Consider the following 25,747-nt stretch of genomic DNA (forward strand, 5'->3'; position numbering starts at 1 on the left):
ACGAGGAATCTTAAAATCTTTCTGAACCATATTCACTCAATGTATGTAATGTCTTATATTACAGGTATTATTGATTAAGCATGTCTATGAGTTAGTATTGCTATATGATTTGCTTGAGCTACCTGTGTACGTTATAATTCTTGCAGACTCAATGGAATTTGCAAAGCAAATAGCATCAGGAAACTCAAGTGTCTTTTGTTCAACAGGGAAAAATGATACAACAATGTACATGTTATGGCTCCCTTGTTGAATATTTAGTATTTCTGAGAATTGGGCCATATCACACTTAGTCCTATACTTGTTACTATACAAGGCTGATATTAAGTACTGGTGAATTGCTAATACTAACTGCCATTGATTGTCCTTTGTGCAAGCTGCCTTTACAGTTGACTTTCCAAATATATGAGGTTTTCTTTCAGCAAAGCAATAAAAAACTCTGAAAATATTCAACCAGTCTTTATCAGTGTTTCAGTTTAATTGCTAAGTATAGGAAACTTAAAATATGGTTAAAACTGAGCCAAAAGAAGAGTGAACAAATTTATTCCAATCAAATCAAACCTTTATTGTCAATGCACTACATGTGTTCCAATCAGTTCATGGCACCATTCAACTTTGAATTATATTGTGTTTTCTTTTAACAAAGGTATGTGATAAGGCAGTTTTTGTTGCTTGGGTACTATGCAAATAGATAGTATATGGGTCATTTTCTATTCAAAAAGTGTCAGATGGGAATGGAAAATAGAATTTAAGAAAAATAACAACTGAGTGTTGGAGAAAGGGGAGGAAATGATAGGTAGACGCTATATGTAAAAAATAAGGAAAAAGAAACAATGATAATCTTGTGACAATTGTTTTTTTTAACTTTGAATGCTAACAAGTTGTAATCACAAGATCTTGCTAATTTGATCAAATGATGAAAGCAATGTGATCTCATCTGAAGTACAACTCCTTTGGGGTATGCATGAGACTTCACATCATACACATATTTCCAGCATTTTTCAGAAAATGAATCACTTATTTTAGGAACTAAAATGGAATGATGTATGGTGGTAAAATATCTTACATCTGTTTTCTCAGAGTATGATATTTGAAGAAAATATTTTTCCATTGAAATCCCACTTTACTTCTCCATTACTATACTCAGATTTTCCATTTAATTATACAATAGTGCATTGCATTGGCTTATGAATCATATTTCACCAGTAAACTATAGATTGTACCTAATTGTTCAGTATTATGTAGTTTCAGTGAAACCTTTTAGTATTTGCTTTAGTACTGATGACAAATACATTTAATAAACAATAATATTTCCTATTGTTTATATAATTCTTTTGTTGTTATGCTACTTAGTGAAAAATACTGGAACCAAGAGAATGTAAGAAAAGCACTATGTAGTAAGAGATGCAAAGTATCTCAACGTCTGTTCACAATAGTTTGTAATCTAAGTAAGCTGATGTCTATCTTAACATTTTTAGTATCTTCTTCATCATAAATTTTCCTTAAAAATGAGCAAGAGGAAAGAAATCTGTACTTAGCTTTTTATTATATATGTCCTAAATATTTAATAAATTGCTTAATATTTCATTGCCTCTTGCAAATTGTTTGTGTGTGTATATATAGGCCAAGATATATCTATGCAACATCTCTGATAGACCTTCCCGTCCCTGTAAGAAAAGGAACCGTAAAAAAATGAAATCAATGTTGTTCACTAACGTGATAACCAAAATTTGAAATTGCTAGACATTTTGGATTATTATTATTTTTGAAACTTGCAAATTCTTGAGCTTTTGTCATGTAATGGATCATAAATAATTCAGATTTTTTTTCCAGGCTTACCTGAAGGGGGCAGAGTTAGAGCTATTCTGTATATAAAAATTTGCTCTCATTTTCCCCCATAACCTGTCTGCTTTTCTAAGGGCAAACAAATTAACATAAAAATTGATTCAGAGCATTTTTGTGTGTGCAGAATGATCATCAGTGAGAATTTGTTCATAGATAAGGCTGTAAATGCTTATTTAAATGCTTTTACAAAAGTAAAATAAATGTTGCTTACAATGAGCACAAATTTCCTCTGTACTTCAGTATAATTGGTAATCCACAGTTATGTCACACTCAAAAATCAGCACAAATTGTAGTTATAGAAACCAAAATAATTATTCACCTTCACTGAAAACAATATACATGTTCTGAAAAACAAAACTTAATATGATAATAGAGACACAAACAGTAAAATTCTTTGCTTTTTCTGTTCAGTTTTACAAGATGTCTTATTTGATGCAACATTAAAACAAATATATTATTTTTCTACACAAAAAGTAGTTCTTTTATAGAAAATAATATGCGGTTAACATATATATTTCTTAACATTTTTATGTTTGAATTACACAAATGTTCAAATGTTGGAGTGTAAGTGATCAATGAATAATAATTTTAAAGCTAGTTTCATTACTCTTGAAATAAAAATCATTAACTTAATTGAATGGAAGAAAAAGATGTAGGATATATTCCATTATATGAGTTTCTCTGTGCAGCAAATGGCACAATAAGTAATATAAATTATTAAATTTATAAAATTAATAATTTATAAAATTATTAAATAATCTTGTAAACTTTTAATTTGTTTCAGTTCTGTTTTTAATCTTTATTTCTCTTCTTGTCTTTCTCCTTCTCTTCTGGACCAATTGATCCTTTTAAATAGTTACATTATTTCTATTTAGACAAATATGTACTTTATTTATGTACAATGTCCAAAAGAAATTAGGAGATATTTATTATTCTAGGTGACAAAAAAATTAAGGAAAGATCAGAAAGGTATCAGCAACAGTTCACAAATTAGTTTAAGGCAATCTTCCAAAACCACCGTGGGACTTCCATTGTATCCATTTTAACAAGGTACACGTAGTCCTCAACTTATAACAGTTCATTTAATGACTGTTCAAAATTACACCAGCATTGAAAAAAGTGATATATGACCATTTTTCATACTTATAACTGTTGCAGCATCTCCATGGTCATGATCAAAATTTAGATGCTTGGCAACTGATTCATATTTATGATGGCTGCAGTGTCTTAGGGTCATCTGATCAGCTTTTGCAAACTTATCACAAGCAAAGTCAATGAGGAACCCAGATTCATATACAACAGTTCTCAACCTGTGGGTTGGGACCCCTTTGGAGGTCGAACGACCTTTTCACAGGGGTCGCCTAAGACCATCAGAAAACACATATTTTCAATGGTCTTAGAAACAGAGACACCAATGTTATGGTTGGGGGTCACCACAACATGAGGAACTGTGTTAAAGGGTCGCGGCATTGGGAAGGTTGAGAACCACTGATGTACAACCATGTTTCTAATTTAACAAATGCAATAATTCACTTAAGAATCGTGCCAAGAAAAGTCATAAAGGGCAAAATTCACTTAACAAATGTTAAAATATAAATATAAAATATAAAGATATATATTAGATAAAGAAGGGAGATTAAGAACGAGACAAGATTTGAAAGAACGGGGTAGATTTGGAATGATGGTCGTACCTCCAAATCCAATCACACTACTCAAAAGGTATGAGAGAGTGCGGCATTAGTGGGGAGTTGATGGCAATAGAAAAGATTCTTTTGGAGACAAAAGATAAATAAATAAAGAAGATTTACAAATTCTTATTGGAGTACAAGATGGAAGAAGAGCGGGTCAAGCAGACAATGGCTGCATGGGCGATAAACTGTGTTTATAATATACATTTGGACAGATGGCAAGAACTATGGGAAAGGAACAGGAAAATAACATTGTCAATACCATATAAGGAAAACCTATATAAAATATTTTATAACTTTATTTATGAAGGTGGCACCTTCAGCCCACAAGAATTGCCATAATGTTTAGAAATTCATCGCCAAATTGCTGGAGATGTGATCATGAACCAGAAATGTACTAGTATATGTGGTGGTCATACCAAAAAACAAAAGTATATTGACAGAATATCCAAAAGTGGTTGATAGAGATAACCGAAGAGGAAATAGAATTAACACCGAAACTATTTTTCTTGGGAATTACAAACACGAAATACAACAAGGGGATAATCTTTTTAACAATGCACATTATCATGGCAGCAAGAATGGTCTTTGCCCAAAATTAGAAAAACAGGGAAACCCTACTAGAAGGGGAAATAATTAGGAAAATATTGATCTGCGCTGAAATGATAAATTGACATGGGAATTGAAGAATAAAGATGAATCAGAATATAAGATCTGGGATAAATTTTATTAATAGTTGGAACATAAAAGGGAAAATAGGGTAAGGCTAAGATACATAGAATGGAGACTAGAATTATGTATGAAATGATAAATGCGAGAATGTATAAGATAAACACAAACCAACACAGCTGGAAATAGGATACTTTTTTATTTGTAAATACGATTTGGATCAAATGTTAAAAAACAGGGTGGATACAATGTGTAACTTGACATCTTAGCATGTATGGCATAGATTTTGCCAGAACGGTTTACACTATGTTCAATGTTTTAATTGTTTTTAATAAAATACTTTTTATTTTAAAAAAAAAGTTAAAATATTTCACTTAGCAACAGAAATTTTGAGTGCAAGTGTGGTCATATTCAAGAACTGCTACAATTAACACTTTCCTGTGTATGTAGGGGTGCTTATCACAATACTATATTATATATATTGTGAAGAAAATTGATGATGTACTTGGTCTGATAATCTTCAAGAAAACAATCAAGCTCAGAGAACAGCAAGAAACTAACAATTCAGTCTGGAACTATATATAACACTTATGGGAGTGAAGAATATGTTAGATATTACTTAGTAATGTGTGGAATATACAGGTAATCCTCAGGTTAGGAGCGTTCCCTTAGCAAATATTCAAAGTTACACAGTCAATTCCCTTAGCATTTCCGAACAAGGCCCGAAACTATTAATCTTGTAGCACCACAGCAGTTGTTCACCCTTGCGAACAACCACAGAGGCTCTGCAACATTTGTCTTGCATGTTCCTGGCTACCCAGCACCTTGCCTATGTAAATGGGGCGGATCCACCCCTCCAAAGCCCCGTTTGGCCCTCTGAGGCTCCATTTGATCCTCCACAGGCCTTCCCTGGCCTGATGCAGGCTGAAATGGAGCCTCTAGCGGCCTGCCCCTGGAAATGTCATTTCAGCCTGCAATAGGCAGGGGAATGCCTGCGGAGGGCCAATGGAATTTTGGAGAGCCAGGTCCAGCCCCAGAGGCTCCATTTCAGCCTGCAATGGGACAGGGGATTCCCATGGACGCCAAAAGGAAGAGGCTGAAGATTGCTTGGTAGATCTTCACAAGGCAAGCAATCCAGGCTGGAGGGAAAAGAAATTTGGGCATTGGGAAATGAGGTATTTAAGTGGGTTGGGGAGGCCTTTGATGGTCTTAGTAGGTGGCCTGTTCCATCAGTACCGCCCCATGGCCTTCCCCACCTTGAAATACCTCATGTGCACTTATCTAGCCTTGCATTTGATTAGGGGACGTGTGGGTGAAAGAAGCAAGTGATCTTGTTCAAGGTACAAGATTTACTACCATGAATCTTCAGGTTATGAATGGAATGGGCAGGCTTCATTACATTCGTAACTCGAGGACAACCTGTATAAAGTCATAGCAGATAAATTTCAAGTAGTGAATGCTAGAATAATATATGACATCACTAGCTCAGTTTGGCCTAGTGGTTAAGGCTCTAGACTAGAAAGTGGGATACCCTCCCATCTTAGCTGTGAAAGTTAGCTAGGTGACTTTTGGCTGTTGATGCTATGTCAACCCAACTAGAGTTGTTGTTGTAGGGGAAGGAAGGGAAAGGAAGGGAAAGGAAGGCGTGTTGGATATATTTTCTGGTCTGAGTTACAAATAATTCAGACCAGCAAATATATCTTTATTTTTTATATTTATAACAATAATAAAGATGTGATATAAATGAATATTGCTGCATTGAAATATAAGAAATGTTGAAGTACGTAGAATAAATATTCAGTTAAAGTTGTGATTTCAGTATTGTCAACGACAGACTGTGTGTGTGTGTGTGTGTGTGTGAGAGAGAGAGAGAGAGAGAGAGAGAGAGAGAAACAAACAGACAGACAGACAGACTCTAAAACTAATCTGAATCTAATTCCTTGGTTTAATTCTCTCAGATAACATAATTATAACCATGTGCCTTGCAGTTTCTTTCTTTGTCTATTTGTCATACACAAAAAAGAGAACAGTTGAATATTTGCCTAGGTATTGAAAGGTTCAATCCCATACTAAAAGGAGCCTTCTCTCCTTTAGCAATCTCTTCTCTTGCCATAGCAGTTAAATTTTAGATCCCCCCTGAGCATTCCAGAGCCTAAAGAGGAAACAATTCTTGGAAGCAAGCTGGTATGTTTCCTGATATTTGTTGTCTTATTGAGTTAATCACAGAGAACAAAAGTTTGGTAGAACAAAGGCTACCAACTGAACAATCACTCTGACAATTTATTTACATTTTATAAAAATATATGCAAATTGGAACAAGGGCAGGAGTACAATATATCCTTTAGATAATGTCTTCCTTTAACCTCAGGTGTTATATGCCATATGTTAATACTTAAAGTGTTATATGGGGAGAAGGAGCAAGTTACGTGGTCCTTCCAGATTTTTCCTCTTCTACTGCCGCTGCTAAACCTACCATTTGGCGTATGATGGAGGTAGAACAGGAAAACTGAAGGGTTTTGCTTCAATTGCAACAGCTGCAAAACATATGGGAAGCTGACATGAATCTTTCCAGAAATGTCTTCCAGGTTTTTTTCAGCCATTTTCCACCAAAGAAAAAAAAACATTCAGGTGATACTCAGTATAAATTCTGAACTCAAAAACGAATGAAATCTTTCAATACCTGTTGCCTAGAAATGCCTAAGGATTGAAAGGGCAAATTACAGCAAAATAACATTGACCTGTTTCGAAAAGCAAAACAATAAGTAGAGGAACACATGGAAGAATTATCCCAATTAATTTGGCTTTAACTGAAAATGAACATGGTACAAAATAAAAGACCAAATAAAAGACAAAGGAAACAAAAATAGGGTCCTAAAATTAAGTATCATGTTAAATTCCTCCAGAATTTATAATCTCAAGAGTATTTTTACTCTTAGTTTCTCAGATGTATTGCTCCACTGGCATCTATGAATTACATTACAATAAGTGATTATACCAGAGTGAATTCTTAGGAATAGCTTAGGTAGTTCCTGAAGGTATAATGATTAGATTAGTAGCATACATTACATCACACAAATAGTGTTTTGTTATTTAAACAGATGAACTCCTGAAATTGTAAAAGACAATCTGTATTTCAGGGAGGTTCAATAATTTCATGTCATTCACTAAGCAGCAGCTGAAATAATGACCAGATGATAGTTCTAAAAAAGATTTACTGAAAATGAGAAGAATTGGTAATTTTTTTGGTCTAGCCACATTTTTTTTCAACTGTTCCAACTAAACTGGATCTGATAAATTCATAATTTTTGTAATAATATTCAGGGCCATACTATTAACTAATACAAAGGGAAACAACAAGTGTCTGCTGAAAGTATGTCTAGAATTTAAAAGAGAACTAAGGATAATAGAGAAGAATAGGCACAAATCAAGAATTTAGCTTCCCTTATAAATGAAGAATGGATAAGAACAATCCTGAATTTTTTTTATCTGAAAGAAAGATTTAGCAAAAGAGCATAGTGTTTATTCTGTTTAATATAGTTATTAAGATTCTCACTTCTTTGTCCCTTTTGGTATCCATTCCATTCCATTATAAGCAATATTTTTGGTAAGGATTTCATAGTAATATTACAGATCAGCTATACAAATCAGCCAAAGGTTTTCCACTTTAATTGTAAGTCAGGTTTAAAGTTCTGGCAGATCACTTTTTGTTACTTTAATTTTCCAGTTTGTATGAGATTTTTCTAATAGAAGACCCATCTCTATAAATTGTTTAAAGTAAGCAGAAGTTATAGTTCAATATATCTGGAGTAAACTGGAATGAAAAAAGGATCACATCAGTTGGACCATCATATGGTTTTCTTTTTTAAAAGTATCATTATTTTCTAATGACAATATCTTTTCCATTTATTTCTTTGGTACAAATTATGAGAAAACGATAAAAATTTCAGCATGAATTCCTTTCTGTTGTATGGCTATATGTAGATAGTTTTTTAAAAATGTACCCTTAGCTATTTTATTTTATCATTATTAACTGTTCATCCTGATTAAATAGTAAGTAATCTTGTATACTCTTTATCACTATTTTTAATTATGATTAATTATGTATGAAAATATATTTCAATATATTTATAAAGATTTCAATTAATGACATAAAACAAATTACTGAGAATAAAACAAACAATCATGCAGAGATGAAAACACTAAGATTAACAGTCAGGACATAATTTTTTTGCCAAGCCTTCAAGTCTATGAATATTCGGTGATACACAATGAAACTGCCAATGAAACATTGCTACTTTGCTAGTAAAGGCAAATAGGTTCTCATAATGTGATCTATTCTGCATTCATACCTAATCATTTAGTTTACAATGCAAATAATCCCCCCTCTTTTTTTTTTGCTATGACTCATATTATTCAATGGACAATAATTATTCACTGGCTTATTACTGGCTGAAGTTTAAAAGGTGAAACTTTCACCATTGCTTGCTACTGGTCTTTACTTTATGAATAAGTATAAAAGTATAAAACAAGTGTAAAATGTCACCAAGTTGGCACTTGCTTTGTCTGGCAAGCTATTGTAAGTATGAAGAAATAATCGCATCAGAAACTTCCATAACTAAGGAGGTTGAAAATGGTGGACCCAGTTGCAGATTGAAATCCTTCCCGTTTCTATTTGTGATGCTGCTGTATGTTTGAAGAGTGGGTCTTTGATCCACAGTTGTGCCTGTCATTTTGTTCCTTTACAGGCATGCCTAACCCACATGTTGGTTATGTATGTATGTATGTATGTATGTATGTATGTATGTATGTATGTATGTATGTATGTATAGCCAAGGTAGCTGATAAAAGTTATTCAGGCTAGAAAAATAGGCCAGATTTTTATGATACAAGACAAAAGCTTAAGTTTCATGATTCCGACATCCCAAAATAATTTCTCTGAGAAGGTCAGAAACAGATCATAATGGCATTAGTCTATTCTTACTATCTATCAGCAACTTTTTTTCTGAAAGATAAACTGCCTCTGAGCTGAAAGATTCAATAAAACCTTAAACAAGTAATTACTAAAGAAATCTTTTCTGCTGTCATTAATTATATAAGACCCCTAATTTTATCAACTTTTTTAAAAAAATCAATCAATTATTCTGTCTTTTATTTTTATTTTTTAGTATTATTATTGTTTCAATGCTTTTATTTGCTGGTCTGTGACTGTAATAAAGTTTGATTGGTTGGTTGGTTACCAACTTTGATCACATTCACTCTTACATCTTTTTTTAAAGCCAACAAAACCCAAATATTATATCCTCTCCTAATTCCATATATTGCTAATAATATAGGGAAAGGAAGATTTCTTTGGGATGCTTGTCTTGCTTTCATTATGTGAGGGTCCAGATACTGTCTATTCTGTATTCTAAAGTTTATTTTTTATACATTTAATGGATTACTTTATTATTTATTGGAGTTTATATGATTCACACACAAGAGATCTGCATCTATATAGAACCACAGTCAGAAGTTAGAAGTTAAAACATTGATTGGCAAGCATTCAACTCCCATCCTTCTTGCTTGACCCACAAACAGGCAGGGGTCCCACTGAAATGGTTGATTTGTTGTTGATCTTTTAAAGTTAGCACATGCGTTTTCTCTTCTATTAAAATTATTTAGTTTTTCTTCCTTACTTTCTTTCATTCAACTCTTTTTCAAAATTGCTTAGAGTTGCTTTTAAGGATACATTTCTTCCTTTCCCAGGCATCAAGATTTTTGACATGGTCTTATTTCATACATGAGAATACTTCAGAGGCAAATGTCTTATCTAATTTGTTTGGCAATGACTTATGTAATTTTGTGTAGGTAAATATCATTCAATGCATACTTATAAACATTGGTACACATTTATTAAACAATAAATTGCAACATTTTTTTCTTATTTGCAATATTTCCAAGTGCTTAATTTGCATTCAGAAGACCTTCAAAATATTAGCATATTTTCTTGACCTTGAGGTTTAGCTCACATTGAAGAAATACTGGTTAATCACTTTTACTGCAGTTCTTGGAATAGTCCTATGAAAATTCATATACTCTCCTTCCTATTCCACTTGATCTCAGGTGATCTGGTCTTTTGGAACTCTGTGTTATCAAATTGAAAGGCTAGGGCAAGAACCTAGTAACATGGTGCATATAGGGAATGAGATTATACAAGATTCCTAATGGGCTTTATATAGGTACATAAGTCATGGTGTGAATTCAGATAACTCTTTAAAACTACGGTTACAGGTAAGTACACGATTATTTTTTAAATGTATGTTTTTAAATAAATAAATGGACCTGTGGATTTTCCATAAAATATTTCCTCAATGGCTACTACCAATGATCATTAGATTATCATAAAAATATCCTTAAACCTATTATTATTTCATTGTTTCTCTAAAGAATGTTATTTAATATGGATCCAAGTCTTTTACAGCTTAAAAGAAGTTGTGGTCGTTAAACATTTTGTGGCCGAACAAGATAATCTGCAGAATGCCGATGTATCCTTCAGTGACATAAAGATTCTACTTATGAGACTGTCTTTTTGGAAGCTGAAGCAGTTTCTATTTAAATCATCAGCCGAAGTGTGAATTTATCTGTGACATTTTTAAGATGGTTGAAGAAGCCAAAAGTTTACCAGTGATTCTCTTGTGGAACACTAGCTAATTTTGGATTTACAGCAGATAACATAGCCAAGATTAGAAACAAATAGCTTTTAAATTTGGTGGTAGAGAAGAAAAAAAATATGATAACTAAATCATAGTTTGATTTAAGAGCATGTTGTATGGGATGACTTCCTAATTTGATATAACTTCCATAAATTAACAATATGCTGTAAAGACCAAGGGTTCTGTTCTTATCTTTTTCATAAAAGCAGTATCAATCAAGTAAAAAAAAAGCAAAAAATATCAAAGAACAGAAATAGTCAAAACACTCTTAAATTGATATATGATACAATTTCATGTAATAATTGATTCAGAATAAATATTTGTTTAGTATAGACTGTAATTACTATTATACTATGAAATTAGAACTTTCACAGCAAGTTAATATAATAGATAAAAAATAACAAGTGCACTCCTGGAGGACTGGAGGGGGAAAAAACCTAATAATATTATACTTTAATTATTAAAAGCATTTAAAATGTTTTTTTCTTAAATGAATTTTCCATAAAAGCATTATAAAATTTTTGACTATATTCCCTTTTGAAACTGATGACATAAACAATTATAATTAAGGGATGGCAGTTTGGTATAAATTACAAAGGTATCATTAGGTTCATATATTAGTAATTTGTGTCTTTGCCCGGGTTGACTATAGAAGTTCTTATTACTGCATAGAAAACATTTTGTACTGAACAAATGAATTCAACCTAGATTTAATAAGGGGGTATTGAAATCATTAATCACTACTGATTTTAATTGGCATGCACCAATTATCCAACCTAGGATTGATATACTCTTACTTTGACAATCCCATGAATTGCTGAGAAAAATTCCAGTTCACCCTCTGTTGCTCAAGGTTGTTGGTGATTAAAAGCACAATGTGGCCAAATGACCTTATAATTTACATATGATTGTCTCCTTAATATTTTGACATGGAATGTGTTGTAGATTCATTTCAAGGTATTTATTTAAGCAACTCTGGGTAACTCACATTTATAATCAAACCAATAAATAAAACAATATAAAATACCAAAACAGCGAAAGAATAACTAAAGTGATATTTAGTATTGACGTCCGTAATGCATTGGTAGAGTTGGTATTATATAATAATCCAGTCAATGTAAATAACTTTAAATTAGAAGCATGTTTATTAAATTTATTTTTATAATCAATAACAATATTGTTTTAATCAATAATAATATTTTCACCTGTAATATTTCCTTGCCAATAAATTGTAGAATTTTTCTGACTCCAGACCTGATTTTGTCTTTATTTCAGATTCTCAAGAGGGAAATTACAAATCTGAGGTCAATAGCAAACCAAGAAAAGAAAGAACAGCTTTCACCAAAGAGCAAATCAGAGAGTTAGAAGCAGAATTTGCCCATCATAACTACCTCACCAGGCTGCGGAGATACGAAATAGCTGTGAACCTGGATCTCACTGAAAGACAGGTATGGATAGAGAACAAACTAATGGTGTTCCAAGCGGGATTGTAAGTCACCTCATGTTAGATCAAACCAAGTTAGAAATAGACATAAGAATGTGCAAAATAAAATACAATTATAATGCAACATTTGTATAATGTATATCCGTATTGGATAACAATAATTACCATTTAAAAAAGATATTTCTAGAATTTGCACGCTATAACAGCATGGTGAATTAATTATCTTAGTTTTTGCCTGATGGAGACACTGTCCATTTATTCACCCTGCCTGCTTTCTCTTAGTGGCAGCATGATTCCTTTTATTTCTTTTATCAAATATCTCTATTGTAATCTCCATTCATCCATACACTTCACTTAATTCTGGCATTTAAAATAATTATGGGCAGAATTGATGTTGATGTTGCTAATAAAAACTGAGCCAGATGCTTGCTAAGTATATACACCTTTGTTCATACATGAAACTGACTTTCACATGCTCAGGAATAAGATCTTCTGAGACAGACAAAATCGGAGGAAGGATTATGCTATGTTCTGTGGCTTTGTTTTAATTAATGACTTATTGCTATGATGCTACTATAGTTTAAATAACCAGATACAGTATAAACAAAAATAATATAAATAAACAGAAACACAGATAATCTCATACCAGGTATTAAATATCTGATTTTTTTTTCTTTTTTGTACTCAATTAAGCTATTCATAGGGATGCATTGGCTCAGTGGCTTAGATGCTGAGCTTGTTGATCAAAAGGTCAGCAGTTCAGTGGTTTGAATGCCTAGTGCAATGTAACGGGATGAGCTCCTGTTACTTGTCCCAGCTTCTGCCAACCTAGCAGTTTGAAAGCATGTAAAAAATGCAAGTAGAAAAATAGGGACCACTTTGGTGGGAAGGTAGCATTTAGTCATGCTGGCCAAATGACCACGGAGAAGTCTTTGGACAGTGCTGGCTCTTCGGCTTAGAAACAGAGATGAGCACTGCCCCCTAGAGTCGGAAATGACTAGCACGCATGTGCAGGGGAACCATTACCTTACTAAGCTATTCATTCTCTGTTAGGAATGAATTTTATTTCAGTAACAGAGAGCACACTTTTCATGCAATGTCATTAACTAAAACTAAGCTCCAGAACAATAGCATAATACTTCCTCTAACAGTTTCAGAAGTTCTTATTCCTGAGCATGTGAATGTTTCGAAAATCAGTTCCTGAAAGACCCATATATGAGATCCTATGGAGCTGATATTTATCAATATAGACAGTACTGAGCTAAATGGCCCAAAATTTCACTTCAAGTTTTTCCAACAATTAAAATTGCATTTGGGATTTCTGTGCTTAGATGGAATGCCTTGAATTAAGCTAGACTCTTAGTGATTATAGATGTATTTATATACCTTTCTTGATTACAGTACTGAAGAGTTTTGCCATTGTCTTCTATAATCTTTATTTTTATATTCTGTCCCACTCTCATCCACAGCCCCCACATTTTATAAGTTTGTCCTATCCAGGCTAAAATTTAATACTAACAGACCTTACTTAGTTTCTTCAAAATTAGCCAAGGTTGGCCACCTGCTGGTGGCTTATTCAAATCACAAATCAGCCATGAAATGACTATGAAACCATTGATCTGGGATTCATACTGTCAAATATAAATCTATTATCTAAATCTATGATCTCAGATGATATTGAAGCAATTCAAAAGGTGATTTTAAAGGAAACCCATTTATTTATATTAACAATAAAAAAGAAGGTAATGTCTAAAACAGAAACAAATCACATTAATTCTCTACAGTAAAAAAGAAAAAGCACCAAGGGATCTTAGAGGAAAAAAAATGTATGCAGCATAAAGAACAACGTATGTATTATTAAACATAAGTTAATTGATCATAGCCCATTACATCAGATACAACAGTTAATGAACAAATTGACTTTAATCCAAAATCTTATTAGATCAAGAGAACAATAATAGAAAGGACACTGAAAGATACAATTAATACAGGTAGTCCTTGCTTAACAACCTTAATTGGGAACAGAATATCCATTACTAAGAAATGCACTCAGGTAAAACATTATATGAATATACTGCTTAGTGATGGTAGTTACGCCAGGATCTCACACTTCTTCTGCCCCACCTCTGCTTGCCTCTACTTCCCCTCACCTGCCTATGTCTCATCCAAATCTATTCCCTATTGGCCATCCTGCGTGCTGCTGCCCTGATTGTCCTGTTGCTCTGCACTGTCCCCTCACTGTCCTGCTCTCTACCCACTGTCATGAACCTTTCTGCCCCAGTTTCTTTTGCTACTCCACTTTTGCCATTTGCTTCCTCCTGCTGCTGACATCAGGTCTCGATTGGCCTTTTGTGAGGCAACTGATAGCAATACAAGACCTTCCCGAGGCCACGTGCAGCCTTCCCAATGCCTCAGGAAGACCTCAGGCTAATTCATGAAGTGGCAGGCCAGGCTTGCCACATCAGCAATGGGAGGAAGAAAATGACAAAAGTCAGCTGGGGCAGTTAAGAATGGCAGGAGTTGGAGTGAGATTGGCTGGGGTAACAGTGTGTAGGGCAGTCAAAGGAGCACAAATGGAAATAGGTATGCGGAAGGAGTTAAACTGAATCATTTGTGTGGATGGGCTCCAAAGGACCTGAATTTGGTCCCATGAATATGTGGGTGCTGTAACAATCATTATGTCAAAGACAGATTATAATTACCCTGCGCTCAAGCTTTTAATAGGAAAGTTATGGTCACAAACACACACTCACATGCATGCACACACGCACGCACACACACACACACACACACACACAGACGGAAAGAGAAAGAGAGAGAGATACAGAGAGAGAGACAGGAAGAGACAGAGACAGGGAGAGAGACAGAGATACAGAAACAGATACAGAGACAAAGAGACAGACAGATAGAGATAGAGAGATAGAGAGGGGGGGAGGAAGAGAGAAGAAATGAAGTAACAAATGAAGCAGCAGAAATGATTGCGGTGTCCCCAAAGCAATTATTCAATTTTTTGTAATCAAATCCTATACCATTTCAGACAAATGGCTGTCCAACATCTTCTTAAAGACTTCCAGTGTTGGGGCATTCACAACTTCTAGAGGCAAGCTGTTCCACTGATTAACTATTCTAACTGTCAGGAAATTTCTCCTCACTTCTAAGTTGCTTCTCTCCTTGATTAGTTTCCACCCATTGCTTCTTGTTCTACCCTCAGAAGCTTGGAGAATAGTTTGACTCCCTCTTCTTTGTGGCAACCCTGAGATATTGGAACACTGATATCATGTCTCCCCTAGTCCTTCTTTCTACTAAACTGGACATACCCAGTTCCTGCAACCGTTCTTCATATGTTTTAGTCTCCAGTCCCCTAATCATCTTTGTTGCTCTTCTCTGCACTCTTTCTAGAGTCTCCACATCTTTTCTACATTGTGGTGACCAAAACTGAATGCAGTATTCCAAGTGTGGCCTTACCAAGGCAATTACACAATAAATAATTTATTATGCTACTGCAACACCACCAGCATAATTTGAGATATATCAGAACTTTACAAGCTCTCAGGGAAGGGAGTGAGTGAGAAGAAAAAAGTCAATAAACGGCTATTTTGCCGAGATATTTTTGTCTCACACACTTTTTGCTGTATAATTATAGAATTCTCCTAGAGGTGGAAGGAGATTTTTAAGATGCAAAGTATATATATATAGTAATTTTTTATTGGATGTATACCTATAGAATCCTCAGATGGGAAAGTTATATAGAAATTATTTTTCCTTTATCTTTTGGGGGAGTGGAAGCTGTTGTATCAAATTAGCTGCAATTATTGATCAATACAGGTAGTCCTCGACTTACGGCCACAATGGAGCCCCAAATTTCTCTTGTTAAGTGAGTTGGCCCCATTATATGACATTTCTTGCCACAATTGTTAAGTGAATAGCTGCAGTTGAGACATTGTTAAATGAATCTGGCCTCCCCGTTGACTTTGTTTAAGGTCACAAAAGTTGGTCTCATGACCCTAAGAGAGTTGTCAAGCATGTGAATTTTGATCATGTGGCCATGGAAATGCTGCAATGGTCATAAGTATGAAAAACTTCTCATAAGCCACATTTTTCAGTGCCGTTGCAATGTTCACTAAATGAACTGTTACAAGGTGAGGACTATCTGTTGTAAAATTTGTGGGGTTTTGAATAAATTGTATTCAAAAGTTACTATATTCATTTCCTGCCTTTTCTAAGGACAAAGCAAAAAGATTTCCATCCGTCTTTGTTTGGGCATCTTCCGTATGCATAGGAACTATTTTCCAGAATTTTGAATTCTGGTGTGCTATTCTAGAAATTTTGGGACCAAATATCTGAAGAATGCAGAAGGATAGGACTTGTGAAAAAAGAATTTTGGACATTTTTCTTTTGGTTAGAAAATTTATGTCAGTTAAATATGATAAATATGCAATGAAACTTTTGCTTTATAACATCAAATGTAAACAAGCTTTAAATAGCTTCACAACTCTGCATTCACAGAATTATTTGTTTTTGTTGCATTAAATAATGGGAATAATGGGATAAAATTATATGTACATACCTGCTGACACTGATCCATCTTCAGGCACCTCTTTTGGAAGCCATTTAACTTTGCTATAGCAAGCTGGTATACTTTGCAAAAGAAAGCACTGGTCTCCAATTGTTTTTATTTGAAAGTCTACACATGGGACCTATTTTGTCAAGGTTCATTATTATTTATTTTTTCACAGATCAGAAATGCAAATAATGTAAATAAACAATTGGCATTCAAAACTGTATGGAAAAATAAAGACCAGGTTAACATGTCACAGAGAGAACCATGGGAAGAGAAGCTGTTGGGTTTGAATCCAAATAGAAGAAACTCATAGTCAGCCTAAATGGCTTATTACTATCATAATATCTATGATTCTTCAATTAGAATAAAGATTGTGTCCCAGCCATACAGACTCTCTGAAAAGTTGTACTTGCCTTGGGGGAGTCTGATATAGCCATAATTGTTCTTAGAAAAATAAAATAAAGCAAAACAAATTGATGCCTGCAGCCCAAAGTTTTCTTTGGAAATGTGCCAGCTGCCTAGAAAAAAAAAGATAAGATGAGATGGTGGCCAATCCTCTAAAGGGATAAAGTTAAGTGAATAACATCCTCAACATAGCTTCTGATAAATGGGAGTTTAGAGAATTGCAAATTTCGGAACAGGCCATCTGAAATTTTAAGCATACCTATGAAATCCCATCATATGACAACCAGTAGAAATATGTTGATTGTCCTGGTTGAAGAGAGAAGTTAGAGTCATGTGAGACTTTCTGTTTCTTAGACTTCTTTTGAGACATTTGCAAGTAAATGAGATACATTGATAACCCTTGCATGATGTTTATATTAGACTGCATAGAAGCAATCTAATATTTGGGCATGATGAATCAGAAAATAATTTTAAAAATGATTATATAAACCATGAGTCCATGAGGAACCATGAGTCCTCTCCAAATTTCAAAAGCCTATAGTCCATGCTACAGGTAGTCCAATTACAACCGTAATTGAGTGCAAAATTTCTGTTGCTAAGTATGATAGTTGTTAATTGAATTTTGCCCCATTTTATGACCACTATTGCCCATTTGTTAAATAAATCACTACAATTATTAAGTTAGTAACATGGTTGTTAAGTGAATCTGGCTTCCCCATTGACTTTACTTATCAGAAGCTTGCAAAAAAAGTGACCCTGGGACACTTTTATGACAACTGTCATCAATATTAATCAATTGCAAGTATTTGAATTTTGATCACATGACCATGGGGATGCTGCAATGGTCATAAATATGAAAAACTGTCAAAAGTTACTTTTTTTAGTGCTGTTGTAACTTGAATGGCCATTAAACACATGGTTGTAAGAGGACCCCTTATATACCTGTCTAAGGGAAATAACAATATAAATTGGAATGAAAAAAGCTTGTTAGAATATATTTTAATCAAGAATGAGCAAAGGATAGACTATTCCAGAATTCTTCAGCATTAAGAATCTATAAGTAACCTTTCCAGATTAAACACATGAGATTCTAAGTATATTAGAACAGATTTTCTGGATTGGAAAAGTTGTAAAATAGGATTTCATTAAATCAACGAACTTTAAAAGTATGTGTAATATATCTGGATGAAACATTAAGAATTGGAAAAACTCTATAATGAAGAATAATTATATTATTGTGTATTGGCTGTATTAAAAATGTTCCTAATAGTTTATTTGAAACCTATGGGATTGTCTATCTCTAAGGGTTACAGGTTTATACCTATTGTACCATGTTCACAGACTAGATTTATTTATTTATTTATTTATTACTTGAACTTATTAGTCGCCCCCTCTCCCCACAGGGACTCGGGGCGACGTACAAAGGTATTATATAGCGTATAGAGGAGGTAAGAATAAATAAATAAGTTACAATACTTAAAAAGTTAGAACCCCAGTGAAATTGACCCTTAAAAACTAAAATTACAATTAAAAATGCCCTGGGCTGGGGAGGTTGTAGAGTTATGCCAGGTCAGCTAGTCGAAACAGGTAGGTTTTCAGCTTCATACGGAAGGAGCGAAGGTCGGTTGTAGTTCTGATGTCTGGGGGGAGGTCATTCCAAAGGGTGGGGCCCACTATAGAGAAGGCCCTACTTCTGGGCGCTGCCCTCTGGCACTCTCTGGAGGACGGCACCCGGAGTAGTTCCTCTCTGTGTGAGTGGACGGGTCGCAGGGATGTATGGGGCAGATACACTCTAGATCACTTCTCCCTTAAATTCTCTTATACATTATCATCTTGTGGGATCAAGGAAGCTTTCTTTATGTATTTCAGCACTTGCCACATAGAACACCTTGTCCCAAGATATTCTGATGTTCTTACATTCCCAAAGGTGGTTAAAAGTGACCTTTTCTCCCCTGATATAATAGATATGGACATTTGATAAGACTTACTTTTTGGTGCTTTGATTATTTGCTTGTGATTTTATATAATCTTTAATGGTTTAAAACTTTAATGGAGTTTTATATTCCTTATATACAATTCAGTTCCATTTCAATAGTATTTGATCTTAATGATTGCTTTTCAAATTAAAATTCTTTATTATAGATCAATAATCCAGACTACATCATACTCACTACATAAAACTTACAACATAAAATAAAATAGAACACGCACAATAAAATAAGGCATACATGATAAGAAAATATAAAACCACACATCTGTTTGACAGCCATGATATAAAATAATAAAATATGTATGATTATAAATATGAAATATAAAAATAATAGTGCAACTATTATTTTTATATTTATAATCATAAATATTTTATCATTTCATATCAGGGCTGTCAAACTTGTGGCCCGTAGGCCAGATGTGTCATGCACTGGCCATGCCCATGCCTGGTTTAGCGAAGGGGAAAAAAATCCCGATACATCATGTGACACTACCATGATGATACTAGTTTTATATGATCATATATATTAGTCGTAAATATTAATAAATAGTCGTACATTTTTTTTAAAGATGCATACTTATTATTGCTTTGTCCATTTATACTTTATTTAATATAAATATTAAAAACATGTATGACTTAATCCTTTGTATAATAATAGTAGCAATTCAAAATGAAAATAGTTTACTATTTCATTAGATTTTAACTAGGAGTACCATACCTTTCTGTCTTTTTTAAAACAATTGCTGGAGATCTTATTCCCAGTTTTGTTCTTCATTTGTTTAACTCAGAATATTCTGACTGATTTTTTAAAAAAGATGACAAAAGGCATTAATCCATGTAATGATTTTCCCTAATTAATTATTGATTACTTCACAGAGAACTTATTTTTAAGTAGGAGCTATTTCCTGCTGGGAATAATCTACTGTATTCTTTTTCTTCAGTTTTAGTTAGGCTGAAGCTGCAATAAAATTGTAAATCTTCAGAAAATACTGTAATGAATAACAATAGCATCTCTTCTTCCCAAACTGATAACTTTATAAATCCACAAATATTAAGATGCTTTCTTTTCAAAAGATTGGATGCTAAATGGACTTTTCTTGTGTAGGATGTTTTTAAAGTGCTGCTAGGAGGATTCAGAATCAAGTTTAAAAAGAAAATAATGAAAATTGTGAATAGTTTTTTTATCTTTTATTTGTGAAATCTGGTACCTCTAGAAACATTGTAGTTCTTCAGACATAACCCTTTACACTTCCACATGGATTGTATATTGAGGACATTAAAATATACTCAAATAAAGAACTGTGAAAAATTAATTGCAGGTTGATTTCACTCTTTAGGAACAAAATCCCACTAAATAAATATATTTCCATAGAATTGTGGTATCAGGTTTGGTTCTTTGTCAGATTCACAAGCAATTTGTATAAAAATAATTGCATTTAGAAAAACTTATGCTAATAACCTGGTTTGTTCAAAATTAGATTTCTGCCATTGTCAATTGTGGTTATTCCCAAGTAGTAGCACAAATGTGTAATTTCATTTAGGGTTCTAAATTACATTGTCAGAATCCAAAATAATATTAAATCAAAAGTCAATGCTGTTCTGTAAAAAAATAAGGCTCTTGTTTTAAAATAAAAAACATTGTTCCAGAGGGAACAATGTCTGGAAATATTGTGAACAGATTACAAATACAAACTAAAATTTATACTAATCTTAGCAAAAGATCATCTAGAACACACTGGATTTTAATTCTTCCTTCCTCATGCTGCATATAATCAAATTGACTTAGGAAATCTTTTGGACTAGATTTGGGACAAATGGAATAAATAAAAAGAAGAGAAAAGTAAAAAAGGTTCATAAGCAAAAGTCCATCCTCATAAAGTTGACTATAACTTAAAATATTTTCCAACTATAAATGTAAATATACAGGTATATAACTGTCTTGATCCATAAAGCTATGAAAAATCCATAGTTGGCATTACTAGGACCAATAAAAATGGCAGAAAAGGTGGGTAAACATTTAGTTTCTCCAGAACTTTTCATCGGGTGCACAATTAAAAAAACCTTAGCATGAAATCCCAAAACCTAAAACCATGTAGTCTGTACTTCTTGTTAGTTTTAAGATATAATTTTTACCTTTGTTAATGGTAAAAGTGTAATCTAATCATTTTAATATGATTTTAATTATTTTGCGAATTGCTTTAAAATGTAACTGACTTTAGAAACACAAGTTAAATTGTATTTAACTAATATATAGTCTGGCAAAATGTTGTTTAATGTGGTGGCCAGAATTTGATATACTTTTTATATTGCACCAACTACATGATTCATGTTTTAGTTCCACTAAAATTCAGATAGTCCTTGGCTTACAAGAGACCATTTAAAGTTATAATGGCACTGAAAAAAATGACTCATGGCCATTTTTCATTTACAACTGTTGGTCACATGATCACAATTCAGATGCTTGGCAACTGATTCATATTGATAATAACTGCAATGTGGTCACCTTTTTTTTACCTTATGACATGCCAGTCAATGTGGAAGCCAGATTCATTTAACAACCATTTTACTAACTTAATAACTGCAATAATTCACTTCACAACTGTGGCAAGAGAGGTCATAAAATGGGACACAACACTTAAGTCACTCAGCAACAGAAATTATGGGCTCAATTTTGGTTGTAAGTCGATAACTATTTGAATATGGAATATACAGCAATTGACATTGATTTGTGCAGAATAAAGTTTGACTAATTAAAGGGATCAAAATATTTCAAAAGCAAAATGAACTTACACATTTATTTTTCTAAAAATAAAGAAAAGAAATGCATTTTTTAAAGACTTCAATCATTCTTGTTTATATAGTATTGATTCTGATTTTCAAGTATTCAGGATCTGTAGGAATTTAAGAGAATTCATTAAAGCATGTATGAATTCTGAGAATTCATACATGCTTCCTATTTCTGACACGTTACAGTATCATATATCCATTCCATTATTGACTCATCATGAAATCCAGTGGAAGTTCAGATTTCATCTCTCTAAATTTGATCTCTGGAGGAAATAGTATATGAAACATCCAGGATGTTATATTTAGTACAAGTGATAAATGGAGTTCAAACCTATTTATTTCCAAAGGAGATTTATGTAATTTGTTCCCTAATAAGTAAGATGTAAGAATTTGGCAGTCTAACTACCTAACATCTACTTGAAAGTAGATCCTACTGACATGATAAGACTTAATAGTGTTAAATAATTATATGCAGTATTGCAGACTTACAAAATATTTGAAAGCCTATATTTTAAATGACTAGCTCAAGTCACTAATTATAAATTCAGTTTAAAACCAATAATTAGCATGTGACAGCCAATTTGGTATAGTAGTTAAAGCACCAGATTAAAACTGGGAGACGATGAGTTTTAATCCCATAATAAGGCCCCAAAACAGCTAGGCCTGTCACTCTCTTTCTTTCAGGCCTAGAAAGCAGGAAGCAGTATACTACTTCCAAAAGCTTACCAAGAAGACTGCAGTCAAAGAATATTTTAAGAGGTAAAGCTGAACTATTTCAATTTTATGAGATCTAGATTAGAGGTGGTTTGCTCCCGGTTTGGTCCGGTTCAGCCGAACTAGTATTGAAAGTCAGGCCTTGGTCGCAGAACCAGCAGTGACCCAGGCCTGCCACGTCCCTGAACTGGTTCCCTTGCCACTGCTGGGCCGCCACCATTTTGGTTTTTAGTGCGCATGGGCAAAGAACAATGTACATTGAACAGCATCCGTGCGTTGTGCACGGGTTGCGGACAACCCTCCCCTGATCTAGATGCTTTATGATGTCAATATAATTTTACAATAATTGTTAGAAGTTTTAAGAAATAATCTATGAAAAGGTAGTAGTAATAGATCAGAATGAGTTGAAACCTATGAAAATATGTCCGCTAAGAGAATGCCAGACAGCCTCATAATTGACTTAAATATCAATTTAGGTGTCTGTGTTTTAATTGAGCTCCAAATGGAGAAGATTGAGAAAAATAATAATAAAAATAATAATTTTTATTATTGTAAAAATACCACTACTTTATCCCATTATTGCTTACCAGCTGGAATTAGCACATATTACAGAATGTAAAACACAATAATGCACTATTTAATTTATTATGTGCTGTTCCATACGACAATTTAATAGATTTTTTTAAAAAAACAAATTATTAAACCACCTTTTAAAACATACCTAACATAATAGCATTTTAAAAGACCTGGTTGAATGGTGAGCCTGAATTCATTTTCTAACAAAGAAGACAAAGTCTTCCATAGTGCGGGAATTATCTTCAGCATGTTGAATGAATTGGCTTCTTAAAGCAATTCCATCTTTAAGAGAATTCTTAATACTTTAATACTTAATACTGGATATTACTTAGTTTGACTTGATAAATGTGGACTTTGCAATTACTCTAACAGCCCAGTTTGGTATAGAGGTTAAGACATCAGACTAGAAACTAGGAAACTGTGTGATCTAAACCAGCTAGCTGACCTTGGGCAAATCACTTTTTCTCAGACCTAAGAAGGAGGTAATGGCAGACGTCTTTCAATATATTGTAGAAAAATAGGGACCACTTTGGTGGAATGATAACAATGTTCTGTGCACCTTTGGCATTTAGTCATGCTGGCCACATGACTACGGAGACATCTTTGGACAGTGCTGGCTCTTTGGCTTTGAAACGGAGATAAGCACCCCCCTACAGTCGGAAATGACTAGCACATATGTGCGAGGGGAACCTTTAACTTTACATTTACCTATGAAAGAAGTATTCATTTTTATTATGGGTTTATTATTCTCTTTATCATGGGTTTATTACTAGGATATTAGGATAAGGCTCCCATGAAGCAAGATGTGGCAGCTCATGCTAAAGATAACTATATCAATAAAACATATCAGGGATTCTACAGGATACTATTTCCAGGCCTGTGAACAGAATTAGGAAGAAGACCTAAAAGATCTTCCAAAACCCCACGAGACTGGATATCATAGGTGTCTCTGGAATGAGGCTGCTGCAGAGAAGGTATATTTCTTGGCTTAATAGGAGGACAAGTTTAATTGAGAGAATCTCAGGTGAATCTCAGAAGTGATTGGAAATAGGCAGTCTGTCAGATATTGCATTCCTATGCCATGGTTCAGTTGCCAGACTGATTTTTATACCACTTTTTGTCCCTTATACAATTACAAGGCTTTAAAGTCTTTCTCAACATGGATACTTGGGATCTTAAAGTTCAAACCTGTAACTTTAGGCATGCAAAGCTTATGTTCAACCATTGAGCTATGGTCTTTCCACTTGTCTCCCTTTGGCTCAGTATATACTTCATAGTAAAGCAGGATTTATTAAACCAGGGTTGCTGAATAAGCCAATGGCTCAACACTTGTGTGATGATGAGTCGCAAATAAATCATAATATGCTTATGTGTCATGTGTGAATCTAATCGCTGTGTCAGCTTTGAAATCTAATACATAGGTTGGACAATTCATTCTCTAAATTAGAGCACTTACCTTTAAATTCCCTTCATTAAATATGAAAGTACTGAGACTCATGCCAAGAGAATAAGAAATTAATTGACATTATGCACAGCCTGGTCTAATGGAAGTAAACGTGAATAAAAGGCATTAGGGAGAAAAGGATTGTCTTGTTTTTACACAGAATATGTCTTGATTTTGCCAAAAGACATCTAAATTTAGAGAGAGCTCAGATGGTTTAACTTATGCTTTCCTCCAGGCGTTGCTTGTATGTGCTAGCCAACCTAACTTCCCTTAGATTGACTTAGACTCCCTTAGGCTTACTCACTTCCTTAGACTAACCAACACTTGCCAATTTACACCTCTTTTTACATATGACCTTTGCAGTTTGGCCTATTATATTTCAAGCAATTTTATCTGTTTTTCCATTCTCTTTTGTGATTCTTCTACAAAAGACAATGGCTGAGATATATACTCTTATGAGCAGAAAGAAAACTGAAGCCTGATTAGAACTGACCAGCCCAATTTTTCTTCCTCTAGAGAATATTGCCATAAAAGATTATTATTACAAATTTGGCAGAACTTCCTCTGTCACTTCCATTTCCTTGGGTCCTCAGAGGGTCCTTGCCTTGATTCTTTTTATGTATGTACTTTGCTAGAGTGAATTCAGCTAAGATATCTCTAGCTGCCCTGTGTTTGCCCAACTCTACAAATAAGCTTGGACACATAGAACACTCCATAGTGCAATTAGAAACTCAAGAGTCGCCTCTAGACAAGATGGATGGCATATAAATCTAATAAGTAAATAAATAAATAAAAGTTAATAGTATTTGCTATTTTGCATGCATGGTTATATTTGACATTAGTTTACTCATGTTTACATTCTATTTCAGGGTCGTTTTCTTCACCTATTTAAATTTCTCAGATATACAGAATGTTATTTTTCCTTTCTCATTAAC

The 25,747-nt window shown here is 33.7% G+C and overlaps 1 protein-coding gene across 2 annotated transcripts in view; it reads left to right on the forward strand.

Annotated features, from left to right (window-relative positions):
- The window catches only part of MEOX2 (mesenchyme homeobox 2), a 54,739-nt gene that overhangs the window by 23,377 nt on the left and 5,615 nt on the right, over positions 1 to 25,747 (forward strand). For both annotated transcript variants that reach the window (XM_081931918.1, XM_081931917.1), the window contains exon 2: positions 12,167 to 12,339. In XM_081931918.1, coding sequence (XP_081788044.1) covers positions 12,167 to 12,339 — 173 coding nt within the window. The remainder of the gene's footprint in view (positions 1 to 12,166; positions 12,340 to 25,747) is intronic.

Source organism: Natrix helvetica (assembly GCF_964273705.1).
Source record: "Natrix helvetica genome assembly, chromosome: Z".
In the NCBI taxonomy this organism is placed as follows: Eukaryota; Metazoa; Chordata; class Lepidosauria; order Squamata; family Natricidae; genus Natrix; species Natrix helvetica.